The 24151-nt window shown below is 37.2% G+C and overlaps 1 protein-coding gene across 5 annotated transcripts in view; it reads right to left on the bottom strand.

The window, feature by feature from the left end:
- The window catches only part of DNAH8 (dynein axonemal heavy chain 8), a 396942-nt gene that overhangs the window by 215834 nt on the left and 156957 nt on the right, over window positions 1-24151 (bottom strand). For all 5 annotated transcript variants that reach the window (XM_072641991.1, XM_072641989.1, XM_072641988.1 and 2 more), the window contains 9 exons: window positions 18833-19068; window positions 16811-16915; window positions 8911-9024; window positions 7550-7612; window positions 6555-6655; window positions 5628-5765; window positions 4951-5191; window positions 3729-3928; window positions 644-797 (listed from right to left, as the gene is read on the bottom strand). In XM_072641991.1, coding sequence (XP_072498092.1) covers window positions 644-797; window positions 3729-3928; window positions 4951-5191; window positions 5628-5765; window positions 6555-6655; window positions 7550-7612; window positions 8911-9024; window positions 16811-16915; window positions 18833-19068 — 1352 coding nt within the window. The remainder of the gene's footprint in view (window positions 1-643; window positions 798-3728; window positions 3929-4950; window positions 5192-5627; window positions 5766-6554; window positions 6656-7549; window positions 7613-8910; window positions 9025-16810; window positions 16916-18832; window positions 19069-24151) is intronic.

Genomic DNA, 24151 nt, shown 5'->3' with positions numbered 1-24151 from the left:
CTTATTTATGGACTTATCAATTCAGGAAGGACATGTTTAATTTTTTGTTAGTATAAGTTTTCTTTAATGGAGTACATTTCTTTTTAATGCAAACATGAAGACTGTCAATAGAGTACCTAAGAATCAAAAGAGTAATTTAAAATTTTCCTTAAAACTGTCACTATCAGATATGACCATAATCCACCTACAGCTGAATATATTATACAATTTAATAAATTATTAAAGAAGATTTTGTAAGTCCTCCAAGCTTTACAAAATAATGTTTACTAGTTGCTGTTGCCCAAAAATCACCTAGTGGTCAACTTTCTAGTGATGAGCTCTTCTAAACTTAGCTGGGCTAATCCTTCAAGACAGAAATATAAGATAGCCATCCTGCCAATATTTAACACCTTTCCTGCCTTCTGTACCAGTCATCCTAATCTTCAAGAATCAAAATAATTTATTCAACATATAAAGAAATAAAATCATTTAACACACCTCAGAGCCTAATGTAAATGATTCAGGAAATGTAGTCTTTGGGTTTATTAGTCCCACTTTTCTCCACTGGTATAAGTCACTGAGGAATTTGCAATATGAATTAGTGAATATGTCTGTAACTTTATACTTACTCTTAGTTATTTTATAAAGTTTAGTATCCATTTACCTGAGGTAACTGTTTTGCAATATCACCACCCACAAAAACAGCTTCAAGGTAAACCCAAAGGTTTTGTACAACCAACCACTCTTCAATTATATCTGAAGAAGTTGACAGATTAAATACCCAATTCTGAATACTTTTTTTAAATGGAGCATTATACCTAAAAAAAATAAAATAAGTTTTAAAGATAATTAAGGAACTAATGTAGCACAAAGTGAGCTAAAAAAGAAGAAATAACTTTGAAAATTCTAAGATAAAGCTTTTCAATTTTTTATTTATTGTACATTATTTTAAAAGGCAATCTTAAGAGTCAGGGTGATGTGGATACGCGTCCTTCCTCTGACACTAACTAGTGTCAAGACCTTGGGCAAATCACAATCTCCCAAAGTCCTAGGCAGTTCTCTAAATAGTGCCAGAGCAGAGGCTGATCTGCGTTGAGAAAGGGAGTTTCCTCACTAGGAGATCCCTATACCAATTAAATTGATATATAGGTCTGGTCCTCCCACTTCTTTCTCCCTCCTATTCCCCCCCCAAAAAAAAACAACCTAAAAGGAAGTTTCTATCAGAGCATTTATTAAGATTTTTAACTTCTCTGAGAAAGAAGTCTTATTTTTCCATGTCATATAAAAAGTTTTCTCCTTTTCACAGAAAAAGCATCTCCTAATTTGGGTGCTATCATCACCCCAAAGCTCCCTAGTAATTACAATTATTCCTTCCATATTGTGACTATTCCCACTATAATTTCAATATACCATGGGTCAGCATAAGAAATTAAATAGAAATTTTGGGGGAGTTTTGAGGAAGCAGTAGATGACATAAGAAGTCCAACAGAAGACACAAAGTTTAGAAACTCAGAAATGCATAGAATATGTGTGTAGTATGTAATATCAACCTATTTTATTTTTAATACCATAATAATTTAGATTTCTTCTCCAGTATGAAAGAAGGGCCAAAACGTTTTGTGGATTTTCCAGATCACGGGGATACCGTGCCCCTAACCCCTGCAACATAGAAGGAATAATTGTAATGGAAAGCTAACTTCACCTACCCCGTTGTCATCTCTGGCTTCCTTCTCATCACCTCTCCCATAAAGAGTGCTAGACATGGCATCTAGAGACCTGAACGTACACCCTGTTCTAACAGGTACTAGCTGTGGTTAGCCATTTATCCTCTTTAAGCCTCAGTATTTCCACAGCTGACTTCACAAGGTTAAAGCACTACAGAAATTTACCATTTTTAGCGTCATCATTATTATTACTTCATCTCTCCACTTCCAACCCATTTACAAGATAGTCAAATAGAAAAATTTCCAGAAGAGAGGGAAAGTATGGTGATTAAAACTGTGCACTCTACAGAGCAATGACTGATCTGTTCATGATGCTCCAGGTCATCGTCACTCCCATTTTGCTTCCTTCAGGCAGGGCTGGACAAATCTTACTGTATGTAACAATCACACTGTGACCCTACTACTTGGGTAGTCGTTGAGAGCAGAGATGGAGAGTATTTACATGAGGGAAGTACAGCCCTTAGATCCAAAAGCAAGGAGAGGGGCTGCCCTGTCCTCAGCACCCCTTGCTGGTAAATGTTTCACAATTAGGTAGGATGGGGAAGAAGGAAGACACACTTTAAATTTAATTTTAATCTGCATTATTAACATTTTCTCCATCACTTTCTTAAATCTAGACAATCAACAAAACAATAAATCATGCTCAGATTCATAGTGTTTGTTGATTTCCAAGATGTAAATGTTCTCACTGAAAATTCCCACACTGCAACTTCCATGGCAGAGCTGGCTCCAGCACACCTGTATCATACCCCACCCCTCCCCCTTCTCCTTTCCCCCAGGACCTCATTAACCTTAGGCCAGCACTCAAAATCATTACGAATGATTTGCACAACTAAGTGAATATTGCCTTTTTGGGGATATATTATATAGGAAATCCCAAATGTACGAAAATTAGGCCAGGCAATTTTTCTAGATTTGAGATATGAAAACTGCCCAAGTTCTGTGCAAAGGTCATTGGTGGATTCTGCCAACTCTGAGGAAGAACCTTCCCATGTGGAGCGGAGGCCTCTCAGGATCAAGCTCAGCCCCACTGTGGGGTGCATGAGTGTGTGTGGGGGGAGGGGTCTCTAACATCATCAGGACAAATATTTAATTAGTTCCTCTACAGCTACCCCCCAACCTTCTGTGGGAGCTAGAGCTGGAAATGGTAGTAGGCAGAAGGGCCCCTCCTGCAGGGGTGAGCTGATTTGGATTTTGGTCAATATAAGTGGGAAGGGTGTGGTTGTTCTGGGGATCTTTACTTGGCTGTGGAACACCCTCTGCCCAGGACATCATGACAATGGCTTGCAGGAGGTTGTCAAAGGCCTCTAAATAACTGAAAAAAACAAGTGGACTGAAGGCATCCCAAATTTTCTCCCCAACAGCAGGATGGGAGCTGTTAGCTGCTAGAATAACACATCGATATCATGCTCCTGCTCCAAATGCCTCCTTTCTTCCCACCCCTAAAAGCCATGGGATGAGATCTAGTATTTAGTGGAGACATAATAATGTCAGCAGTAGCAACAGCAGTCAGCATTTACAAAGCACTTTAAAATTTGCAAAGCACTTTACCTATGTTATCTCATTGAATCCTCACAATAACCTGGGAAGGGGAGAAGAGTAGGTGCAATTACTATCATCTTCATTCTACAGGTAAGGAAACTGAAGATAAGAAAGGTTAAGGGACTTGCCCAAGGTCACAAAACTAATGTCTACAGTACAATTCAAACTTAGGTCTTCTGGACTCCAAGTCAAGAACCCTCTCCACTACGCCCGCTAGACTTGATGTCTCAATCAATGTCTCTGTGTTTAGAAGCACACTTCTTTGTTCTCTGTTGCTTCGGTGGTGGGGCTAGAAGCACTGTACAGAATCTGAAAGGAGGCAGATTTCTGCTGCTGAGAGGCAGTTTGGCTTAGAGCAGGCCAGCAGCTAACACATGCCCATGATACCCAGTAATGTTATATAGCTGCAGAACTAGACTTCAGAAAGCAGTTTAGATCACCAAATAAGAAGCTGGAAACTGAAAAAAAAATCTGTAAAATTACCTGTTACTTAGCAAAGAACTTAGGATCATTAAACTATCTTCCATCAATGTAATAATTTCTGCTGATTCTGTTCCTTTTAGTAGCAGTTCTCCTTTCCCCTTAAATGTGGCAAAACTCAGACTCTGGTTGGTCCAGTTATCAATTACTTGAGCAAGTTTAGCTTCAATATCCTTTTCCTTGATAGCTGATATGCAAATATCCTACAAAGAAAAAATGAGAAAAAAAGGAATATTTCTTCATATTTTCATTGGTTTTTTTAAATCTAAATTAAACACTGTTAACAACTTGTGGAGGATTTCCAAATTCTAAGCAATACAAATTCCAAATCTCTTCCAGGGTAATGAGACCTAGACCTTGGACACAGACTAAGTTAAAGAGGCATATTCCTCTCCGCCTCCCCCTTGAATCATATATAATCATAGCTCTCTGAAAGAGGGGGAAGAGAGATATTACATAGATACATAGATACACAGATAGATGGATGGATAGATGGACAGATGGGAGTGGAGGGAGAGAGACCCTATCTACCTTCCATCTTCATTCCTAGATTTCTTTTTGGAATTGGAAGGAACCACAGAGATCATCTAGTCCAATTTTTCTACATTAAATATAACAAAAAGGGCTAAGAACTTGCATTCTAAAGCCTTGGAGATAGAAGTACAATTTTTATGTCAGATCAAATAATTTGATTTAAGGGTACATCAGATCCTGCCTCAGACATATACCAGCTGTGTGACCCTTGGCAAGTCACTTAACTGTTGTCTGCCTTACTTTTCTCTTCTATAAAATGGTATAATAACAGCACCTACCTTCCAGGGCTGTCTTAAGGATAGAATGAGATAATGTTTATAAAGCGCTTTGAAAATTTTAAACGCCAGCTGCTCTTGTCCCATTTCAGACAGAAATCTACCACTGGGACTTAATCACTATGCCCTACACATACCCTCTCTGTCTCTAAGCTTTTTTTATTTTGATAGAAGTAACATGGGTGAAAGAATAGTGGTGGAGGGTAGAACCACTTCTTTACTCTCCCATCAAACACTACTCTAAAAAATTCAGATGCAATCTCATCTTATAGGTGAGAAAGCTAGGGCCTGTTTCTCCATGCTTAATTTTTCTCTTTCCAAAATCATAGTTCAGTCTGAGCATTGCTATGAATATAAAGATCATTTATTTGTCTAAGCTAGGATGATATTTTTGAAATACATAATTATGCTCATACCTCAATATCATCTTTATGTTTGAGGAGTGGTGCCTCCATGATATTTCTCAAACAAAAAGTATCAGATTCTACATCAAATGCAGTTCCTGTTAGTTCTGCAATTCGATCCCAGTGTCGTTGCTTCATTGCCTTGTTAGTCATCATCTCTAGCAAAGGACATGACTCACTGAAGTCATCAATTCTTTTTTTAAGATCCAAAAAGGCTTGCCAATCCTTCAATCCTTTGGGAAGTCTGCGGCATCTTTAAGAAAAATAACAAAATGTCTATTTTACTTAAAAATTTCTTTAGTCTAAATATTAGCAAAAAGGGAATAAATTTATGGAGACATCAGTATGAGGAGCATTTTTTATCATGCCTTAATTTCTGTCATATTGAAAGGAACTGTTCATACCCAAGCTTCTTGACTGGCTATACAATTATTTAATCAATTAAACAGTTACTTCTCGAGAACCATATGTAGAAACAACACTGCACCATACTCTTTGTGGAAAACAAAAGACATAATTCTTACTCTTGAAGACTTTACAGTCTAATAGGTAAGACACATCAAACTGGAAATTACAAAGCTATGTATCAGCAAGCATAAATATTAAGCATAAACAAAATAATACACAATAGCTAGATCTTTAGATATTACAGAACATAGAAAGGTCATCTTAAATGGGCTTTAGCTTACCTATTTTGGAATTCCTGAAGTTCTAAGTTAATGCTTTCAATATCTACATCTCCCCAAAGTATCTCATAATAACCACTAATGTTGCCCATTACAGTATCATATAATCCATACAGCTTCTGCAGCAAATTCAGTTCCTTCCTAGGTAGGAGAAACAAGTTGTAATATATTTATTCAAATACTTTACAAAAGACATGCATGATAATACACATAAAGAAATTTTAAAAATATAGGTACATTTATATGCATATTTGTATACACATTCACCTGTGTATATTTGTGTATCTATAAACATACACATGTGTGTGTGAAACAAACAAATATACATCCGTACACTCATATTCATACTGAGGTTTTAGTACTACTGGCATTAGGACCAGACTAAAAACCATCCATCCACAAGATTCAGGAGTCCCTTTCAAAATGAAGCAGAGGCTCAGAATCTTCAAGGAACACAAGCTCCTAAGTCTTGTATTGTGTTCTTGTTTTTTGATCACACCTATGATTTCGTCTGTGTAGGAAATCTTCCGGGTATTAACTCCTTCTAACGATACAGATCAATACCCTCACTGCAATTTACAGAGCGGTCTGGGATCCTGACAAGTGACATGACTTTTCCAAATCATACAGGCAGTATGGTCAGATAAGTAAGTGTTTTGAAAAGTTTTTTCTGGATTAATTATTCCACAGAAGCAAAGGAAAGTACCACAGGATGCTAAATCGACTCTGGATGTTCTGCTATAGTCTTTCTCAGCTCAGTAATTGTCTTGGATTTGATCTATCCTTTCTCTAGGACTCAGATGATAAACGCAGCAAGAAGGAACATTCTTTCAGAAAACTTGAGAGAGATCTCTCAAAGCAGTCAGTGGTAGCATCAAATGTGTTTAATTTGAAATCTCTCTATGTCAGATATACATTTTCCAAACTTACTTGGTTTTATGTAAAATTTCATAATCAGTGACAGGCAGGCCAAACAGTTGTTCACCAGATGAGTACGTAACAAATTTCCTCCACAGATCATCAAAATTTGCCTAAAATGAAATAAAATTATTAAATAATGTAAAATTTAATGAATTTATATACCACTGATTCAGAATATAATAATGACAGAGGGTTTTATATATTATATTATCTATTAAAAATTTGCTGGCACATAAAGTACATTACCTCCACTAAAGTCCTACTCCTGGGCCTCACCTGTACAAGGAGAGAAGCCAGAGTTCCCCAAGACTGACAGTAGAGCCCAGAAGACATGGTCAAGGAAGCTGAAAAGGTTTTGAGTATAAAAATGGATGCACACAGGGGCTATATCTGTCACTTGCAATCCAGTCTAAGCTGGAATTTTTTATTACATAAATCTATAAGCATTTATTACTATTACTTGCTAAGTGCTTCTACAAGTATTATCTCATTCGAAATCAGCAACAGCCATGAGGTGAAAATGCTATTATGCTCCCTTTACAGTTGAGGAAGCTCAGGCAAAAAGAGATTAAGTGATTTGCCACAAGGGTCACAAGGTCACAAGGGCTAGTAAGTAAGTGTTTGAGGCTGGATTTAAACTCAGGTGACTCCAAGACCAGAACTCTGTCCACTGTGTCACCAGTTCTCTTTACATATTGATAAAATCAGGGATTCATTGGGGATACATGTAGGGAAGTAATGCTAACAAGGTTAGAAAGGTAGGCTGTTTAAACAAATTTATATTTAGTTATATTTCTATATAACAAAATTATAATTAAAAACTTGGATGGAATGTAGTTATTGGAGTACAAGTTTTTCAAGTAGTTAAAAATCATTGCCTTATATACAATGTTTTTCCTAGGAAATTCAGTCTTAGCTGTTGGTCCCCTTAAATTATTTTAAGCATAATTAAATAATAGGCTGACTATGAGATATAGCAACATTTTTATCAAAGTTATTTTTACCTGAAATATCTGCAATCTATTGCTAGCTTCCTGGGGTGGTATATTTGGTACCATGGGTCCTTCCTGTGATAAATATTACAAAGAGCACATATTAAATTCTTACTTAAGATAATTTAACTAAACTAGTTTGCCTATTAACCCCTCGAATGACCCCTTGAATATAATTTATATATTTTTCTTAGAATTAAATTTTCTTAATTCTCACTCTTTTCCACTCTTATGTTTATGGAATTGACATCATTTTCAAAAGGAACTTGATGCACAAGTACAGACTACAAATTAAGATGTAAAGACATGGAAACGTTTCATGCTATGTGGTTTGTACTACCAACGATTATTAAAGATTTATCTGCTTCTAGGTTGGCTGTGAGTGATGCAGAAATGGTTGAAGAGGGAGATGACTAACATAGTTTTGTCAACAACTTATCTGCCATGACTTCTATACTCAGGATGGAAATGTGACTCAAGGTATATGAAATACTATGAAAAGGCAGAAGACAGGAATATTATCTGTTTTGGCTTCCTTTAATTTCACATACTGTACAGAAGTCAAATTACCATGAGATTATGTGAAATGTTTTGCCACAAATAAGGAATCAACTTAGTGATAAAAAAGCATTGTTATAAATGTTCAGTGATCTCCCATCTACAGAAGTGTCAACACTGGGATGCCCAACTCTTTAGGGTAATAGGATTCCAAAATGATGAGGATAAGCAAAAGAAAGGTCTTTTGAGGTTTTGTGAAAGGGGATAAAAGTGGAAGACAAGTTTCTATGTAGCCATATGCAACTACATGGGTGGAAGGAGGCAGATGCCTATTCTATTCCCTCCTCTCTTTGCATTGGTGATGGGGAAAGAGGATTTCATATGTAGAAAAGCTTCAGGTATTTTTTTTTATGAACTGCCTAGAAGGGCATTTATCTTCCACTAGACATATCTTAAAATTACAGCCCATTATTACAATGGAGAAAGAATACATTTAAACTGTGAAGGAAGGAAGGTATGGTCAGTGTTCCTGGTGTTCTGCCTACAAAGGAGCAGCATTTATCCAGGAATTTTAAGAAAAGGAGGCAATTCAAGCAATGCTGTTGTATTATTAACTAGTCCTCACTCTGAAGCTACAAAACATCACATGCAAAAAAAGACACTAATTTCTCTTGTTACTGCAACTTCTTTAATTCAGTGATCTTTTTTCCCATATGGGTACCCACAGAGTACCCATAGAATTTTCCCCAACCCACCCCCCAACTCTGCATTATTCTTTGTTTTTCTTATATTATTAATGAGAATACTCTTCCTCACATGAAGCTATTTCATTTTATGTAATTATGACAACACATCTTAACAAGGCAAAAAAGTACCAGTTCATATTGTTCTGCAAAGTTGGATACATCTTCACGAAAAGTTTCAACTGATTCAAGTAGACTGCTTTTAAATTTGGGCTGAACTTGAACTAGTTCATCTTGGACCAAGCACTAAAATGGAAATAGATATTAATGAAAAATTATAATCTTTTAAGACTGTATAAAATAATAAGTCATAGATACAGTCACATTAGTCAACATTTCAGTGTCTGTGTTCTAAAGATTGAATTAGGCACTAAAAGGAAATACAAAATTAACAGAAGATCATTGCACTACTGAAAAGAGTTATGTCATTCATAGTTCTTCATTGTACAATGTTGCTGTTACTGTGTACAACGTTCTCCTGGTTCTGTTCACTTCACCATTATCAGCTCATGTATGTCTTTCCAGGTTTTTCTAAAACCATCCTGCTCATCATTTCTTATGGCACAATAATATTCTCATTAAAATCATATATCACAACTTGTTCAGCTATTCCCCAACTGATGGGCATGCCCATGATTTCTAACTCTTAGCCAACACAAAAAGAGTTGCTATAAATATTTTTGTGCATATATGTCCTTTTCCTTTTTCTTTGATCTCTTTGGAAGACAGACCTAGTAGTGGGTCAAAAAGGAATGCACAATTTTATAGTCATTTGGGCATAGTTCCAAATTGCTCTCCAGAATGGTTGGATAATTTCTACCAAAAGTGCATTAGTGTCCCATTTTTCTCAGATCCCATCCAACATTTGTCATTTTCTATTTTTGTCATATTAGCCAATCTGATGGGTACCTCAGAGTTGTGTTAATTTGCATTTCTCTTATCAATAGTAATTTAGGGAGCAACTAAGTGATGCAATGTATAGAACACTAGGCCTTGAGACAGGAGGACCTGAGTTCAAATCCAGCCTCAGGCATTTGACACTTACCAGCTATGTGACCCTGGGCAAGTCACTTAACCCCGATTGACTCTCTCCCACCCCAAAATAGTGATTTAGAGTATTTTCTCATATAATTATAGATAGCTTTGATTTCTTCTTCTGAAAACTTCCTGTTCATATCCTTTACTGCTCTTCAGTCATTTCAGTAGTGTCTGACTCTGTGATACCATCTGGAATTATTTCTTTTTAAAAAAAAAATTATATTTTTTCCCAATTACATGTAAAAAACAATTCTTAGCATTCTTTTTTCCAAAATGTTTAACTTCAAATACTTTCACTCTCCTCATCTTAGAAGGCAAGCAATTTGTTTCAGATGATATATGCTCAGTAACAAAAAACATATTTCTATGTAAGCTAGGTTGTGAAAGAAAACACACACTCCCAAACCCCAACAATAATAGAGTTTATAAAGTATGCTTCAATCTACATTCAGACTCCATCAATTCTTTCTCTAGAGGTGGACAGTATTTTTCATCATAAGTCCTTTGGAATTCTCTAGGATCAATGTATTACTGAGAATAGCTAAGTCATTCATAATTCGACATTGTTCAATATAGCCATTACTGTATATACTATTTTCCTGTTTTTGCTCACTTTACTGTGCTTTTTGTTCATATAAATCTTTCTAGGCTTTTATAAAACCCTCCTGTTTATCATTTTTAATATCATAATTCTATACCAGAACTTATTCAGCCATTCCCCAGTTAACAAGTATCCCCTCAATTTCCAATTCTTTGCCACCCAAAAAAAAAGAGCTCCTATAAATATGTTTGTACATACAGATCCTTTTCCATTTTATTTTTTATCTCTTTGGGATACAGACCTAGTAGTAGTATTGCTGGGTTAAAGAGTATATGTGATTTTATAAATCTTTGGGCATAGTTTCAAATTGTTCAGCAGTGGTTGGATCAGTTCACAATTCCATCAACAGTGCATCAGTGTCCCCATATTTCCACATCCTCTCCAGCATTTGTTATTTTACTTTTCTCCCACATTAGTCAATCTGATAGATATGTGGTAGTAACTTAAGAGCTGTTTTAATGTGCATTTCTCCAATCAGTAGTGATTTAGAGTATTTTTTCATGACTATAACTTTAATTTCTTCTTCTAAAAACTGTCTGTTCATATTCTTGGACCATTTGTGGACTGAGAAATGACTCATATTCATGTAGATTTGACTCAGTTCTTTATACATCTGAGAAATGAGGCATTTATCAGAGAACCTTGCTATAAAAATTTACTCCATTTTTCTGTTTTCCTTCTTAACCTTGACTATATTGGATTTGTTTGTGCAAAAACCTTTGAATTTAATGTAATCAAAATAATCCATTTTATCTCCCATAACACTCTCTATGGTTTTTCATAAATTCTTCTCTTATCCAAAGATCTGAAAGGTCAGGTACGCTATGATCCTCTAGTATTTTTATGAGATTACTCTTTATATCTAAATTATGAACTCATTTTGACCTTATCTTCATATATGGTGTGAGATGTTGGCCTATACCTAGTTTTTGCCAAACTGCTTTCTAGTTTTCCCAATAATTGTTGTCAAACAATTGTCCCAAAAGATTGGATTTGGGGATTTGTCAAATGCTACATTACTATGGTCATTTACTGCTGTGTATTATGTACCTAATCTATTCTACTGGTCGACTATTCCATTTCTTAGCCAGTATCAAGATTGTTCTGATGATTACTGCTTTGCAACGCAATTTGAGATCTGGTTCTGCTAAGCCACCTTCCTTTACTTTTTATCACTGATTCCTTTAACATTCTTGATCTTCTGTTCTTCCAAATCCATTTTATTATTATTTTTTCTAGTTCTATAAACTCATTTTTTGGTGGTTTGGTTAGTATGGCACCAAATAAATAAATTTACTTAGATAGAATTGTCATTTTTATTTTTTCAGCCTACACATGAACAATTACTATTTCTCCAACTGTTTAGATCTGACTTTGTGTGAAAAGTATCTTCTAGTTGTGTTAATATAGTTCCTAGGTTTGTGTTGGCAGGTAAACTCCCAAGTATTTAATATTGTCTACAGTTATTTTAAATGGAATTTCTCTTCCTCCTGAACTTTGTTAGTAATATATAGAAATGCTAATGATTTATGTGGATTTTACAACCTGCAACTTTGTTGAAGTTGTTTATTATTTAAATTTCTGAATAAAATTATTTTATTTTGTGTTGATGTCAGTTCTACTGTCCATCTTACATTTTCAGTTACTTATTTAATAATTCAAGATTTCAGTTCTTTTACTCAAACTCACTGTTTTTTCTCACTGTTACTCCTTGCTGCTCATTTTTGCAAATTCTAATCTTTGCTCTGAGGAGTCAAAGGTCTGATTGTACATTGACAGATGACTGGAATATCGCCCAAATAAATAGCAAATCTTTTTTTGTCTGTTAATATAAAATCTATTTTATTTTTATGTCATTATTTGGTACTCACTGTGTTCAATATCTAACCATTTTTTAAAAAAATATTCATGGCAAGATGGCGGAGTAGAAAGACGCACATACACATAGCTCTAAACCCACAACCCATAGAACATCTACAAAGAAGTAACTCAGGGCAAATTCTGCACCCAGAGGCCACAGAACATTGGAGCGAGGGAGATTTCTGTTCTGGAGAGGCCTGCAAACCTCTTGCAAAAGGTCCTTCGCGCCGCGGACTGGGCGCTGGGACTAGGAGCTGAGTACAGCCCTGCCGCGGCCGCGGCACCGAGAGGAAAAGATCCGAGCGGGTTTCAGGGATGGGATCTCCAACAGCCACGCGGGTCCCTCCACCCACAGAGGGACCTGCCAACCTCTCGCAAAAGGTCCGTCGCGCTGCAGACACGGAGCCCAGCCCAGACCTGCCACGGCCACGGCACCGAGAGGAACAGATCCGAGCAGGCTTCAGGGATGGGATCTCCAGTGGCCGCACAAGTCCCTCCACCCACAGGTGACAGGGGTCGGTGAGAGAGTCTCTTTGGCGGGTCGAGGGGGGAGTGGGGTGCCCCCATGGCTCGGGCCCCCTTGGGAGGCAGAAGCTGAGGGGTGGCGGCAGACCCAAGCAGGCAGGAGCCTGGATACATTGTTGAAGGTCTCTGCATAAACTCCCTGAGGGAAGTGAGCCTGAGAGGCGGCCCTGCCCCAACCTGAGCACCTGAACTTAATCTCACACTGAATAGCAGCCCTGCCCCCGCCAAAAGCCCTGAGGCTGGAAGCAGCATTTGAATCTCAGACCCCAAACGCTGGCTGGGAGGATCAGGAGGTAAGGTGGGTGTGAGGAGAATATTCAGAGGTCAAGTCACTGGCTGGGAAAATGCCCAGAAAAGGGAAAAGAAATAAGACTATAGAAGGTTACTTTCTTGGTGAACAGGCATTTCCTCCCTTCCTTTCTGATGAGGAAGAACAATGCTTACCATCAGGCAAAGACACAGAAGTCAAGGCTTTTGTGTCCCAGCCCACCCAATGGGCTCAGGCCATGGAAGAGCTCAAAAAGAATTTTGAAAATCAAGTTAGAGAGGCGGAGGAAAAGCTGGGAAGAGAAATGAGAGACATGCAAGCAAAGCATGAACAGCAGATCAGCTCCCTGCTAAAGGAGACCCAAAAAAATGTTGAAGAAAATAACACCTTGAAAACTAGCCTAACTCAATCGGCAAAAGAGGTTCAAAAAGCCAATGAGGAGAAGAATGCTTTCAAAAGCAGAATTAGCCAAATGGAAAAGGAGATTCAAAAGCTCACTGAAGAAAATAGTTCTTTCAAAACTAGAATGGCACGGATGGACGCTAAGGACTTTATGAGAAAGCAAGAAATCACAGAACAAAAGCAGAAGAATGGAAAAATGGAAGATAATGTGAAATATCTCATTGGAAAAACAACTGACCTGGAAAATAGATCCAGGAGAGACAATTTAAAAATTATGGGACTACCTGAAAGCCATGATCAAAAGAAGAGCCTAGACACCATTTTCCATGAAATTATCAAGGAAAACTGCCCTGAGATTCCAGAACCAGAGGGCAAAATAAATATTCAAGGAATCCACAGAACACCGCCTGAAAGAGATCCAAAAAGAGAAACTCCTAGGAACATTGTGGCCAAATTCCAGAGTTCCCAGGTCAAGGAGAAAATATTGCAAGCAGCTAGAAAGAAACAATTCAAGTATTGTGGAAATACAATCAGGATAACACAAGATCTAGCAGCTTCTACGTTAAGGGATCGAAGGGCATGGAATAGGATATTCCAGAAGTCAAAGGAACTAGGACTAAAACCAAGAATCACCTACCCAGCAAAACTGAGTATGATACTTCAGGGGAAAAATTGGTCTTTCAATGAAATAGAGGATTTTCAAGCATTCTTGATGAAAAGACCAGAGCTGAAAAGAAAATTTGACTTTCAAACACAAGAATGAAGAGAACCATGAAAAGGTGAACAGCAAAGAGAAGTCATAAGGGACTTACTAAAGTTGAACTGTTTACATTCCTACATGGAAAGACAATATTTGCAACTCTTGAAACATTTCAGTATCTGGGTACTGGGTGGGAGTACACACACACACATGCACACACGCACACATACATAGAGACAGAGTGCATAGAGTGAATTGAAGAGGATGGGATCATATCTTAAAAAAAAATGAAATCAAGCAGTGAGAGAGAAATATATTGGGAGGAGAAAGGGAGAAATTGAATGGGGCAAATTATCTCTCATAAAAGAGGCAAGCAAAAGACTCATCAGTGGAGGGATAAAGAGGGGAGGTGAGAGAAAAACATGAAGTCTACTCTCATCACATTCCACTAAAGGAAAGAATAAAATGCACACTCATTTTGGTATGAAAACCTATCTTACAATACAGGAAAGTGGGGGATAAGGGGATAAGCAGGGTGGGGGGGATGATAGAAGGGAGGGCATGGGGAGGAGAGTGCAATTCAAGGTCGACACTCATGGGGAGGGATAGGATCAAAAGAGAATAGAAGTAATGGGGGACAGGATAGGATGGAGGGAAATATAGTTAGTCTTATACAACACAACTATTATGGAAGTCATTTGCAAAACTACACAGATTTGGCCTATATTGAATTGCTTGCCTTCCAAAGGGAAGGGGTGGAGAGGGAGGGAGGTAAAGAAGTTGGAACTCAAAGTGTTAGGATCAACTGTCGAGTAATGTTCTTGCCACTAGGAAATAAGAAATACAGGTAAAGGGGTAAAGAAAGCTATCTGGCCCTACAGGACAAAAGAGAAGACGGAGACAAGGGCAGAGAGGGATGATAGAAGAGAGAGCAGATTGGTCATAGGGGCAATTAGAATGCTTGGTGTTTGGGGGAGAGAGGGGATAAAAGGGGAGAAAATTTGTAACCCAAAATTTTGTGAAAATGAATGTTAAAAGTTAAATACACAAATTAAAAAAAATATTCATGATATAGAAGTGTGAGGCTTTAGTGTTACCTATTTCTTTGGCTTCTCTAATCTCTTTTTCCTGAATCATACTTTCCCATATATTTCTTCACCTTCCCCCACCTTTGCATTGTAGTCATCAAATGTACATTAATTTGATTTGGAGACTCATCAAATCTTTCACAGAATTTCTTTACTATGATGTTGGTACACAAGCTGTAATTATTTTGCATGGTAACCTGATTTGCAAATACCTATCGTTCATACCAAAATATGTGGTGACCACTTGTCCCATGAAATAATGTTGCGTGTGTGTGTGCGTATGTGTAGAAATAATACCTATTCTACCAACTCCTTCCTTTTCTTCTCCCAGGAGTACTTATAAATCATTCCTCCATTTTCTTGCAATGTTCTTCTTTCTTCTGTTTATGCTGACAGTAAGAATATTAAGATTGATATGATTCAACTTCTCCAACATAATACCACTTGGTCATTGATCAAGGATTTATTATTTAGAATACCAACAGCCAAACTGAAATTTTTGAGCAGCCTAAAGATAATATGATTCTTTTCACTTCTGCCCCATTCCTGCCACTGTGCTACTGCCATTGCCAAAGTGGAAGAGGTCACACAAGACTGAAAACAATTTACATTTTTTTCTTTGTTTTGTCAGTTTCCATAGACAAAACTCTCTTCACCAGGTAACCCTCTCCTTTATAAAATGAATGTCTAATATTAGCTGGGCTGGCCCTTAGAAATCAGATTCAATCTAATTCTGGGGCTGCACTCAAAGCTTTTTCAGCATGGCAGAAGTTTCCATAGCTTCCATTCCACTGCTCTAGCCTTCAATAACTGATGGCCACCTCCATGCTAAGATAAAATATTGAAGCTAGGTGTGACAGCATATGTCCATAGCCCCTGATGTTAGGGAGGTTATTGCTGGAGAACTATTTGCATATGAGTGCTTTGAGGTGCAGCAGGACTGAAAACCATCAGGTGTCTGCACTAAGACTGCCAGGAGTGAAGGCCATCATGCTGCCTGTGGAGAGGCAAATGGCCTCATATTAGAAAAACAGAGCAAGAGAGATAGAGACAGAGAGACATAGAGAGACAAGAAAGGAAAGAAAAAATGAAGGAAAGAAAGAAGGAAGGAAGGAAGGAGAGAAGGAGGAAGGGAGGGAGGGAAGAAGAAAGGAAGGAAGGGAAGGTCACTTGAGTAGGATTTTATGAAGGTTATAAAAAACATGGCAACAAAATAGGTGTTAAATAGTTCTGCTTTCTCTGCCTATAAACTTTTTTCCCTCTTCCTCTTAGTTTATCTTTAAGAATTCTCCTTTATCATCCTTAGCAATTTTTTAAAATTGCAAACTCACTGAGGGTTTTAACCATCTCCTAACACTGTCCTTATACTTGAGTACCATGAAATTCTAGTGTAATCTAAGTATATGAACACCCCTTCCAAATTCATTTTAATATTTGGCCTGTAGGATAGAAACACCAAGTTTTAATGTAAATAGGTTTGAAAAAACAGTGCTTATCATGTCCAATGATAAGCAAAAAAAGGGAGGATAGATAATTAAATCTGTACTTACAGCTTTGCTTTGCAATTTGTTAAATGAGTATCTTAGTGTATCAACGGCTTCAGACTCCTCTTTGGTTACCTCAACTTCAAATCTATTTAAAATAGTATAAGCTTCCTGGAACAAGAAGGAAAGTTTTCATTTACTTCTAAGATACTTATAAAAAATTTTTTAAAAGACTGAAAAAACTATGGCTCTGTGTATATATCAAAGGAAGCCAAAAAGATATTCCAGAAAATCCTAAGAAAATGTGTTTCTCTTGTCATGTTTCAGTTACAAATAGTGAGTAGTGTAGAAGAAATATCTCCTCTTGAGTTTGTGTGGTAGGTAACTGCTGCCAAAACAAATCTACCACAATGCAAAAACTGGAAAAGTTAAAAACCCTTGTTTTATTTTACAGGTTCAGGAGGTAGAAAAATAATCCTGAACAAAAATTGGAATTCTATTTTAAAGAGGTTTTTTATAGATGAAATTATGTCAGCATAACTGAGAATTCTTTTACATATTGCAATCTCGTGCATTCTTTTAGGCTATAAAAGTTAAAGATGACAGATTTCTTCCTTCAATTGTCATAAAAATTAAACAAAATTAGTAAGCAAAGTCATCATTTGATATAACCCTAAGGAAACAAACACAGTGAAACAGACACTATAGGTAAACTAAGTCAGGTAACAGATTAAACTACAGTTAGAGGGTTCATAATAGGTTGATTTAAAAGGGAATGTTCACATACCTACAGTATCTGTGTCAGATCAATCCTTCCTTGAGTCAAATTATTTACGAAATGTGCAAAAATATTTAAAGCAACTCTTTTTATAGTAGCCAAGAACTGGAAATTGAGGAGATGCCTCAAGTTGTGGTATACAAATGTAATGGAGTGTTATTGTACTATAAGAAATGATGAGCAGGTGGATTTCAGAAAAATCTGGAAAAACTTTTATGAAGTGATGCTGAGTAAAGTAAGCAGAGCCAGGAGAACATTGTACACAGTAACAGCAACACTGTGCAATAACCAATTTTGACAGACAGCTTTTCTCAGCAATACAATGATTTAAGGCAACTCTAAAAGACTCATAATGGAAAATGCTATCCACACCCAGAGAAAGAACTATAAACCACATTTTTTTTCTCTTATGGTTTCCCCCTCTTGATCTGATTCTTCTTTTACAAGGTGACTAGCATGGAAATGTGTTTAATATGATTTATATATATATATATATATATATATATATATATATATATATATATATATGTATGTATGTATGTATGTATGTATGTATGTATCTCAAGTTGTTTGCTTTCTTGGGGAGGGAGAGGGAATGAAGGGAGTAAAAAAAACCAACTCAAAATATTAGAAAAGTGAATGCTAAAAACTATTTTTATATGTAATTGGAAAAAATAAAATACTATTAAGTGGGAAAAGAATAAAAATAAATAAAAAACCAAATTACTTGGAAAGCCTACACTTCCTTTTTTTGCCTTTTATCTGAGAAATATTTGAGACCTTAGGTAAATTTTACCATCCTATGGGACAGCTTTCAACCAGCTCAATAACCTCCTAACAAGGAGAAATATCCCTAATGGCCACAAATAATAAAAGTTAATAAAAGGAAATCAAAGATGAAAAATTATTATCACAATAGCACCTACAGAAAATAGGCAGGATAAATATTCTCTCAGCCCCTGTTCAAACACAAGTTAGCTATGTATGTCCATTTTTGATCAAGAAACACAGAATGTGACTTAGGTAAAGGCAACTGACCACATAATAGCAAGAAGACTAATAACCTGGCAGTGATTGCTGCTTGGGAACATTACATAGCAGGGGCTGCTCTTAAAGTGGAGTAGCCCCTCCCATCAGCTATAAAGGCTAGGACAGAATTCCTAAACAGGTATTTATTCTTGTCTACTTCTAGTCTTCACTGGGAAGTTATTTGAGGTGGTGTGCTTTTGTGTGAGAGGGTACTAGTCAGCTGATAGCTTTGAGAACAGCTCTATTTTCAAAATATTATTTCAAAAATTTAAGTTTCTTACTTCAATAGGTCCTAATGTCATGTCCATTTGTATTTCATTATCACGTATATTGGCCAAGGCTTCCATTGCAAATCTGACATCATCTAAGTCACGAATGGGTCTAGATAATTTTTTTAAGTATTCATTTATAAATACTATCATGTCAGTCATTTTCTTTTTGTATTCTTCATTCAGATATCGACAAAGTAACATCTTCCATGCCTTAGCTTCAATTGACAAAGCTAATTTCATTGGACCTAATAAAGACAAAGAAAAAAGTACTCTATAGATTAACACTGATGTTTTTGAAAATATCTATTTATCCCATTTCCTTCATTATGTCTAGAAAATCTCTATTTCTGTATCTATAAAATGAAATTGTAGCTAGTGTTTTCTTTAGTTTATACATTTATATTTCTCAACTAAGATTTTCAGTAATCTAGATCTTTAGAAAGGTGAAGTTGATGGGGTGCTTGGGTGCATGTACTTAGACCTCAATTGTAAAATCATATTTCTCTCTAAAAATTACATTTCTCCCTAGCCTCAAAACTATCCCAGGCAGTTCCTCCCCAACCCAAGGACACAGCCTGCCCCAGCAACAACCGTTATCTCCATTCCTGATATAGCAGCCAGCTGCACCTATAGAATTTATTAGCCTTACCCAGCTGTATGGTGCTGAACTGGGTCACAATGACATTTACTACTCACTGACCAATCATATGTATCCTAGACTTTGACATACGGATACTCCTTTACATTTGTCTTGTCTAGCAAGACATTGATGAGAGCAGCCTGGTATTCCCTAGTCAGTCCTGACGGTTAGTTGACTTAATGAGGTTTCAGGCCTAAAACCACACCTTCATGTAGCCTTCCCTTGGGCTATTTCTCAATGAACTCTGGGTAAAATACCTGTGCAGTGGATACCAGAGGTGTATATTTCTTTAAGAACTAAACACTCCTTAAACACTCCCTAATTCCACCCTGAATCACCTGGTTAGCATATTTGGCACATGTTTCACTATAGAATATCCTATATAAACACTACTTATACCCCTCTAGGGTTGCAGGTTCCCTAAGAACTCTTGCCTGCTGAAAAGCATAGTAAATTTTTACATTGACCTCAACAATGCTTGAGTCCATGAATTCTTCTCCAGATGGCCCATGTAAGGAATTTCAGTGTTTGAATTTCTGTGCCCTAAGCCCCCTCTAGCCCTCATCAAAGAGTTCTTATTTGGTAACAAGTTAAAGAGTAAGAAGAAAGGAGCTTTTGCTCTTTAGGCCATGCAGTAATAGAGAGTAAATGACATCAAAAATTAAATTTAATGATGTTATTATAAGCAGCCTGAAAAAAAAAGTTCAAGTACACCTTCCTATGTCACTATCAAAATAAATGACCAAAAAGCATTTTCTTAAGCTTCTTACATAGTCAATGAATTTAACCAAAAAAATTATTCAACATTGTGGTAGGAACAAATATCCTAATCCCTATCCCCATGCAAGCTGGGCTAATTTTTCCTTAAAAGGTATCAAGATTTAGTTGGCTCAGAAGACTGTCAGTGTCACTAGCACATAGTCTGAATACAAAATATCCACAAGGAGCCAGAGGATATTCTAATGGTTGGCAGATCTTGATGTTAGATCCTGAGCTTTGCTCAGCTGAATCAAATCTAGGTGTTCTCGGCTCTCCTTTTTCAATATCCTTTTCTGCTAAGGCTAAAAGTTCTTTTTGTTAACTATTAAAATGTATTGAACCCAAACTATCAGAGAACTACACTTAGTGAGGTCTAGGCCAGAATAACTGGAGAGAGGAAGATGCTGCTGTTTAGTAGTTTTTTTATTCATTTCTGACTTGGTCACCCCTTTTGAAGTTTTCTTGACAAAGATTCTAGAGTGGTGGTTTATCATTTCCTCTTCTAGTTCATTTTACAGATGAAGAAAAGGAGGCAAACAGGGTTAAGTGACTTAACTAGTGTTTGAAGCCAAATTTGAACTCAGGTCTTCCTATCATCTAGGCCCACCACTTTATCCACTGCATCACCTAGTTGCCCCTGGATTAGCCTCCATAATTCTAGTGGTTCTTTTAGTGATACAGCTAGAAATGGTAGGGTTTTTTATTGTGAGGCATTCTTCTCCCTCACCTCCATTCATGGGAGAGTAAGACTATGAATTGCCTGTTGTACTTTAGCAAGAAGGGATATTATACAGTCCACCAGCAATGGTGCCATGGCCCAGGATAGAAGAGCCCAGGCCATAAAAGTGATGGTTGTCCTATCTTAGCACAAGGAGTGGCAGTCTATGCTAGCAGAACAGATAAGAGCCCCAGAACAGTCAATGCCAGGGGCATTGCTCTGAGGCAGCAGACATAGGCCCCAAAGATACTGGCAAGGGGTTGACAGGCAGATAAGCAAGTCCCAAATGGAACAGATAGCTGTGGGCAGAGAATAAAGCTAGAAAGAGAGGCTGATACAAGACTGTATAGTCTTGGATGCAGTCTAATGACTATGAACAGACAATAGGTCATAGGTTTTTTAGCAGTTAAGTGATATACATGAGTTCATATATATTTGTATATGTATACATATATACTATGTATATATGTATCTGTACACACATACACCTTTATGTTGTTATATATGTTGACTATATGCATACCTTTATATATCTCTCTCTATAGTTACATATATAAAGGAGAAGTTAGATATAGAAAAGACTGGAGGTAGGGAGGCTTTCTATTATAATGAGAGGTTGTTGGAATAATTCAGGAGAGCTAATGAGGGATTTAGCTATGGTATTGACAGTGGCGATGGAAAAGAAGATCCAGATATAAGAAATGCTGAGAAAATAAAAAATGAGAAAATTGGATTAGCTGTGGAAGATAAGGGGAAAAGGAAGACACAAAGATGACACCAGGTTTAATGCAGAGGTGACCAGGTGCGTTAATGCTGATAGGAAAATAGGGAATTCAAAAAAAGACAATATCAAGTATAGACATGGTGATTTAGAGGTACCAACAGGCTATCTGTATAGAGATGTCTAGTAGACAATTGAAAATGCAGGACTATAACTTGAGAGAAGAGGTCTCATACCTAGACATGTAAATTTGAATTACATAAAATTTGATGATTGAAGTCATAGGAATGGATATCACAAGATGGAGGGTAAAGAAAGAGAAAAAAAAGAGTCCAGGAAATATTTATACTAAAGGAACAACAAAAAAAACCCTACTAGCCTTCAAGGTAAAAAGACAAAGAGAAGCAGGAAACCAGGAAAACAAGACATCACAGAAACAAAGAGAGGTGATTAGGAATATCAAATTCTACAAATGAGAGTAGACGGTGGTAGTTGTCCTTCATATTTGAAGAAACCCAAAATGATTTCACTAGGTTGGGGTCAATGTACAGGGTGTCTAACTCTGGCTGCTCAGACCAGCATGAGCTCAGAAGGCTCTATCAAAAGTCTGGCATAAAAAGTCCATACGAACATTTGGAATGGAGATGTCTCTAAATTTCTACATCTCCCATTTCTTTTGAGATAACACAATTCTGCTTTGCTCATACGGTATAGTGCTTTCTTTGATGTGGCCATCCCATGTTGAGTGGTCCTGTGCCAGTGTCTCCCATATCTCATAATCAATTCTAAAGTTCTTCAGAGAGAACTTGAGAGTGTCCTTGTGTGACTTCTTCTCAACTCTGTGTGACCACCTGCCTTGTGTGAGTTTTCTGTAAAACAGTCCTTTAGGCAAATGTACATTTGGCATTCAATTACTTTGGCCAATCCACCAGAACTGCACTCTTTACAGTAGAGTTTGAATGCTTGGCAGTTCAGCTCAAGAAAGAATCTCAGTGTCTGGAACCTTATCTTGCCAGGTGATCTTTAGAATCTTCCTAAGATAATTCACATGGAATAGATTCAATTTCCTGGCATCGCAACTGGTATACTGTTTAGGTTTCATAGGCATACAACAATGAGATCAGTAATGGTTCTGCAGACCTTCAATTTGGTATGTAGCCTAATACCTCTTCTCTTACACACTTTCCTTTGGAGCCTCCCAAACACTGAACTAGCTCTGGGAATGATGTCAACCTCATCATCTATGCATACATCTCAGAAAAGTATACTGCTAAGGTAAGTAAACTTATCCACAGAATTCAAAATTTCTCTATTTATTGTAACTGATACGGATAGTGCAGTGCTGGCTGATAATTCCTAGTGTTAATTGTCTGGCCAAAATTAACACAAGTGTCAGAGAATTAATCCAAACTCTCTTGCATCTCAGCCTCAGAGGCCACATCGAGTGCAAAAACATCTGCAAACAAAGAAAAAATCATGTGCCAACTTCTCCTCCACTTTAGTCCTGGTTTGTAGCCTTTTCGAATTAAATAATTTGCCATCAGTATGGTAGCTTACCTTGATGCCATTTTTGTCCATGTTGCAGGTGTCTGACAACACTGCTGAATATATCATTCTAAAAAGAATGGGAGCAAGAACCCAACCCTGCTTCATGCCATTGGTGATCAAGAAAGAGCATCGTCTACTATGAAAGTATGCCATCATGAAACTGGTATATGATACTGATGAACTTCTCCAGGCAACAAAACTTTGCCATGATCTTGCACAAGCCCTTCTGACTGACAATAATCAAAAGCCTTGGTCAGATCAACAAGGGTTGTGTACAGATTTTTGTCTGCTGCTGGCATTTTTCATGATGTAGCTGAGCAACAAACACCAAATCGACTATTCCTTGACCCATTCTGAGACCACACTGGCTCTTGGGTAGATGACCATCTTCCAGGGAAAGGATCAGACTATTAAAGGTGACTCTGGAAAGAATCTTGCTGGCAATGAGGGAAACCTTCTGACTATCACAGGACAACCTATTTCCTGGAAAATGGAGGCATTCTTGAACCCGTGGGAATAACTTCCTCTTACCATATAACCTGGAAGATCTGTCAGCTTTAGTATGAGCAGTAGATCCCCTGTCTTGTAAAACTCTTCTGGAACAGAATCAGAACCAAGAACTTTTCCACAGCAGAGGAGCCTAATAGCATTTAAACCTCTTCTTAAGTTGGAAGCGTGGCTAGAGGTGAACTGACCTCAACCTGAGTTATATGGTCAATGACTTCAACACTGGTTGATGGTAGCCTGTTGAGAACACGATGGAAGTGTTCAGCTCATTTCTCCAGGATCAATATCCTTATCAATAATCAATGTGGCTCCATCAGCACTGAGTAGTTGAGATGCACCATAGGTCTTTGGTCCATAAATAGCCTTCAGAGCATCACAAAAGTGTTTTAGATTGTTACTAATCATGCAAAATTGAATTTCATCTGCCTTCTTATT

This window comes from Notamacropus eugenii, chromosome 2 (genome assembly GCF_028372415.1).
Source record: "Notamacropus eugenii isolate mMacEug1 chromosome 2, mMacEug1.pri_v2, whole genome shotgun sequence".
NCBI lineage: Eukaryota > Metazoa > Chordata > Mammalia > Diprotodontia > Macropodidae > Notamacropus > Notamacropus eugenii.
Note: the sequence above shows the minus strand (reverse complement) of the source record. Positions and strands in the feature narration are given on the sequence as shown.